The 5125-nt window shown below is 54.4% G+C and overlaps 1 protein-coding gene across 1 annotated transcript; it reads right to left on the bottom strand.

The window, feature by feature from the left end:
* Window positions 1–6: 6 nt before the first annotated feature.
* On the bottom strand, window positions 7–2394 carry LOC113962202 (acrosin-like). The gene is made up of 5 exons (XM_027672998.1): window positions 2270–2394; window positions 1770–2000; window positions 1211–1476; window positions 785–930; window positions 7–279 (listed from the first exon to the last, which is right to left on the bottom strand). Exons 1-5 carry the CDS (start codon window positions 2338–2340, stop codon window positions 94–96), a joined length of 900 nt encoding a protein of 299 aa, XP_027528799.1. The 5' UTR covers window positions 2341–2394; the 3' UTR covers window positions 7–93.
* Between the last annotated feature and the right edge of the window lie 2731 nt (window positions 2395–5125).

Here is a 5125-nt window from a genome sequence, read left to right as displayed (position 1 = left end):
AGGCTTTTGACACTGAGGCTGCCTTGGGATCAGCAGGCATTGTCCCAGCAGGAAACGGTTGCAGCCTGCACTAGATCCTGTCTGTCCTGCTGCTCAAGAAGCACTTCCATATGGGCTTGCAGCCATCTCAGCCAGCATCCAATTGTAGAAGTACTGAGTGGAGGTGTAGATTCCAGGCTGCTTTGGTCTTGCACAGCCTCTTCCCCAGCTGGTCACTCCAACAACCCAGTAGTAGTCAGCCACGTTGTCTTTGCACATGAGAGGACCACCGCTGTCCCCCTGCAATGGAGCAGAGAGGATTAGGGTCATGTTGGGTGGCCCCGGTCAGCACTGGGGCTGTCTCCTTCTCTCTCACAGCAGAGCTGTATTCCCAGCAGAGCAAGGTGCCAGGGATTTATTCACAGCACACCAAGGTGCTGGAGCATCCAGAACCTTGACTGTGAGTGGGTTGGGGTCCTGCAAGGTAGGGCTCTCTCTCATGACTGCACAGTGATTCTGGATGTGCAAAGGATGGATGTTCGAGGGTTGGCATCTGGACCCCAGGCCTGCCAAGAGGACTGGATGGACCTTCTGGGCAGAGTGACTGACCTCTGGGACAATGGGGGCACTGAGCAAGGACACATGGATGGAGATTGGGAGGGCAGCCACAACAGCAGTATGGATGCGGGGTTGGGAAGGTGACTGACTGGCCGATCAAGGCCTGCCTGGGGCTGTGTTTGGGCAGTGCTGACCAGGCTGCCTGTGCTGCTGGGGGCCGAGTGGCTCATCACACACTCCTTCCTACCTGGCAGGTGTCGATGATGCCCTGTGGATAACCAGCACACACGTTGGAGATGTGGATTTTCCCCGCATACCACTGGCTGCTGTTGCAGAGCTTGAGATCGATGAGATGGACCTGGGCCTCCTGCAGGAGATCACTTGTTTTTGCAGCTGTAAGCACAGAAAGGAATGAGCACTCAGCAGCTCCTTGCCACTTCTCCTGCCCTGCCTGAGGCTGATTCCCATCACTAGGCCTTGGCTTGGCCTCTGGAGAGGCACTGGAGTGCTGTGACCCTGCTGTGTGATTTGGGGTGCAAGCCAGGCCCATTTGTCCAGAGGCATCCGTCCTGCAGCGGGACTCTGGCTTTGGCCTCTGCTGTCAGGAAGCCCAACCTGTCTCCCCAGGGTGCTGAGACTGCCCTCAAATCACGAGTCCTTCCTGGGAACTCACCCCTTGCAGTGGTGGCACCCCAGCCAGCGACAAAGCAGTATGCCAGGTCTGACACTCTCAGTGTTGGATCGGGCACACAGGCCAGCTGGATGTAGGGGCTGCACATGACAGGATGGTCCAGTTCCAGCATGGCGATGTCGTTCTTCATGTTGACTTTATTATAGTATTGGTGAAGGCGCAGCTGCTTAACGTAGCGGACTTGTGCCCCAGGCCCTGGTTGAGTCAACTGGGTGGCCCCGATCACCACGTACACCAGGCTGATGTTGCTGGAAGGCAGATGCAGAGAAAAGGGTGAGAGGGAGCAGAGCCGTGCACTGCAGCAGCCCAGCACTTGCCAGCCTTCAGTGCTATGGGGCACTGACTGAGGCCCTAGTATGCCTCAGGCTGTGGGAATGGTGAGCTGGGGGCTGCTAGGAAGCAGTGGCATGAGACCAGCCTTCTGAGCCCAGTCTCTCAGCTGGGCTCACTGCAAGCAAAGGGGATGGGAGTAAGACGTGGTGCTGGTGACAGGGCACCTGCTGGTGTTGTGAGGATACCCCCGTTCCCTGCTCCTCCTTACGTGACATCGTCAAAGCAGTGGGCTGCCGTGAGGACCCATTGCGGGTGGACGAGGGACCCTCCGCACAAATGCCCCGTGTCTGGTATCCACTCATGCTGGAGGCTGACGAGCCAGGGCCAGGACGCTTCGTGGGCACCTGTGCCGCCCACGACACGTGACATGCCATAGTAGTTGTATTGATAAGCGTTGGCACCATAGTCATAACCCGTGGATCGGAACCCGCACACCGATCTGTAAGCAGAAAGTCATTACTGTCCTGCTCTGTGCTGCCGCTCAGGCTGAAGCTCAGCCGTCTGCCCTCCCCACCAGCAAGGACAGCAGGCCCGCGGAGCCCACAGGGTGTGTGTCTGTCCGTGTCAGCACCTGGCTTCTGGCAAGGAACTGAGGCTCCCCCATGGGTTTTGGGAAGCTGTGGCATAGCCACAGGGGACAATGGGCCCACTCCCATGGCCCCTCCCAAGCATCGCCCAAGCTCCCTCCCAGAGCGTGGGGCCACTTACCCGCAGTTGTCCCATGTGCCGTGCGCAAGCCCGCACGTGGCCAGCAGGATGAGGAGGCAGAGCCAATTCATGGCTGCCAGAAGCACGCGTCAGCTGCAAGAAGTGAGGGCTCCTTGCACCAGCACAGCCGCAGACGCAGTGTCCGCAGCAGCCACGTTGCCCGCGAAGGCCTCGTCCCCAGGCCTGATGTCACAGCGTGGTGGGTTCTGTGTTCCGGGTGTGGGGATGGGGGCAGGACAAACATAGAATCATAGAATCATAGAATGGTTTGGGTTGGAAGGGACCTTAGGGATCATGTAATTCTGACCCCCGTGCTGCAGGTGGGGAGGGATTCCTTGCACTAGATCAGGTTGCTCAAGGCCTGGCTTCAAACCTGTCCTTGAAGCCTTCAAGGTAGAGAGCATCTGCAGCTGCTCTGGGCAACCTGTGCCACTACTGCACCACCCTCACAGTCTAGAATTTCTTCCTAATACGTGATCTAAACCTACCCTCTGACATTTTGAAGCCATTCCCCCTTGTCCTATCACTACTTGCCCTTGTAAGAATTCTACCTGCAGCTTGAGCTGCTTCTATGTTACTGCATCATGAATAAATGGCTTTATGGAATGGGACATCTCCTACTCTGCTAAGAAAACCTGGGGGCCAATCACTACAGAAGCCTGGTCTCACTGTGTGGGAGTGGGGTGTGTAGGGAATCAAATAGGGCACCCATCGGCTCACTGGAACTGCCCATGACTCCTGAGTGGTCCAACATTCCTCACCAGTTTGGCATCCCAGACGGGAGCCTTGGTCACTACCTCGGGAGCCTCCCTTCTCCAAACATGCAGCTGATGGCAGTGGGCGAGTACAGCTGGAATCTTTAGAGCAGGGAGGAGCCAAAGGGGGAGTGTTAAAATTCCCTGAGCAGATTCGGTATACATTATAAGGATGGATTTGAGTCTCTCTGTTGGTGTGGCATTTTGTGCAGATTTGGTGAAATTATTGGTAGTGGGTCAAGAACGGGTGCGCAGCCTGGTCAGAGTGAGGCACACATTGAGGAGCTGTGTAGGCCCCTGTAAGGTGCGAGGTGATGGGGCTCGAGTCTCTCCTATGACACAGAAGGGTTGTGGAGACCTGCAAGGGGAGAGACTTGTGTCCCTCATGCCCAGCAGGTCGTGTGGAGTCTCTCATACAGTGCAAGGGGAGGCAGGGTCTCTTGGCACGTACAGAAGGGGAGCTGAAGTGCCTTATTAGCATGTAAAAAGGGGTTTCAAGTCCCTCATTCTTGTTGACATGATGGGAATTATCCCCAGCATAGATAAGGGGACGGTCCTTGCCCAAGGTTGTGCAAAACTGGGAGAAGTTGTTATGTAGAGCAGAATTTTGGAAAGACCATGCAATAACAATGTGCCAGGAGGATTGGCCAGCTAGAATCTGGTCTGCTAGCTGTGCAGGATAATGACCAACACCAAACTTTCACAACACACTCGCAGTTAGTGTCTTTGTAGAGCAGGCAGCCCCTAACATCAGGAAATACTTTAAGAAGCATATGCCAGGCTGGTAGGGACCAGTGGAGGTGTGGGACGGTTGGTCTCAGCACAGCTCATATTTATTAAAACTAAGGGAAGAGTGCCACCCACCACGAGACAGGACCCTATTGCCCTGGGAGCCAAGAAAAGTATCCAGAAGCAGAGAGACCAATACCTGGCCCAAGGGATTTGGAAGCATTCCATTAGGTGAAGAAAGTCAACCTTCACATGCCTTCACCTGGAAAAGGCAGCAACTGCCTTGGACATGTCTACCCCAAGGCTTTACTGGATCCACTACCAATTCCACTTTTTTTTTGTTTATAAAATACAATGGGTTGATTTTAATGGTCTAAAATTACAGGGCAAATTTGTGCAGTAAATAGACGACTTGTTAATTATTAGGTTGCGATAAGAAGTTTCTTTCCCATCCTGTGGGGATTACATGCAGCATTCAGTCAAACCACAGTTTGTGCAACAACCAGCAGTTTGTGCCTGTGCAACTGGCTCCTCAATCCCCCCTTCTCTCCATTTCCCACGCTTATACACTCCTCTCATCTTCCTTGACTCCTCCCTTTCCCTGCCCTTGTCTCCTCCCAAATAAAGAGCCAACCCCTGTGATTTTTTCCCCTGGCTCCCAGGTTTGGCCCGCCTGTCAACAGATTTGGTGTTGCAGGTGCTAATAGCTGGCTCACCTTGGCCTTCCGTGGCATTACTGATGTGGTTTCCTGGCTCCTGCTCTTCCTGCCAGGTTCCTCTCCCCAGAATGACCCCAACTCTTCCTTCGAGTATCTGTGAAGTGTGACCACCTTGCACATCACTCCCCATTAGCTACACATGACATCTGGCTCTTCCTTAGGGCACTGTGACTCCTGTCAGGAGTCAGGAATTTTGGTTGGCATACCCAGGAGTTTCCCAGGTCTATCCCATGAGCCAAGGCTTACACCACACCCAACTCCCCAGCTTGTGTGCCCTAATGCTGCATCACCCCCCAGAGGTGTCTGCGAGTGGCCTTGTTTTTTTCTATCCTCTTGCCAGCCTTGCTTGATGTGCCACTTTCCTCCATCCCATTGTGGCTCAGAGCACTCTCCTCTCTGGCCACACCCAGTTGCAGCCCTTGGGAGACACTTGGTCCCTTTGTGCCCCAATGGTTCATTTTGCAGGTGCCGAGCATGGAAGTCTATCCCTTGCCCAGGAGGTGGAATTGGAGCAAACCCATGGTTAACCGTGAACACAGGTAACTTTATTTCAACAACTAAGTCAACTTCACTGTTTGCCTGCACACAGAAGAAGGGTGTGGGCAGGACAGAGCAGGCTTTTGACACTGAGGCTGCCTTGGGATCAGCAGGCA

Source organism: Neopelma chrysocephalum, unplaced genomic scaffold (assembly GCF_003984885.1).
Source record: "Neopelma chrysocephalum unplaced genomic scaffold, ASM398488v2 Primary Assembly neopelma1_122808, whole genome shotgun sequence".
Classification (NCBI taxonomy): Eukaryota; Metazoa; Chordata; class Aves; order Passeriformes; family Pipridae; genus Neopelma; species Neopelma chrysocephalum.
Note: the sequence above shows the minus strand (reverse complement) of the source record. Positions and strands in the feature narration are given on the sequence as shown.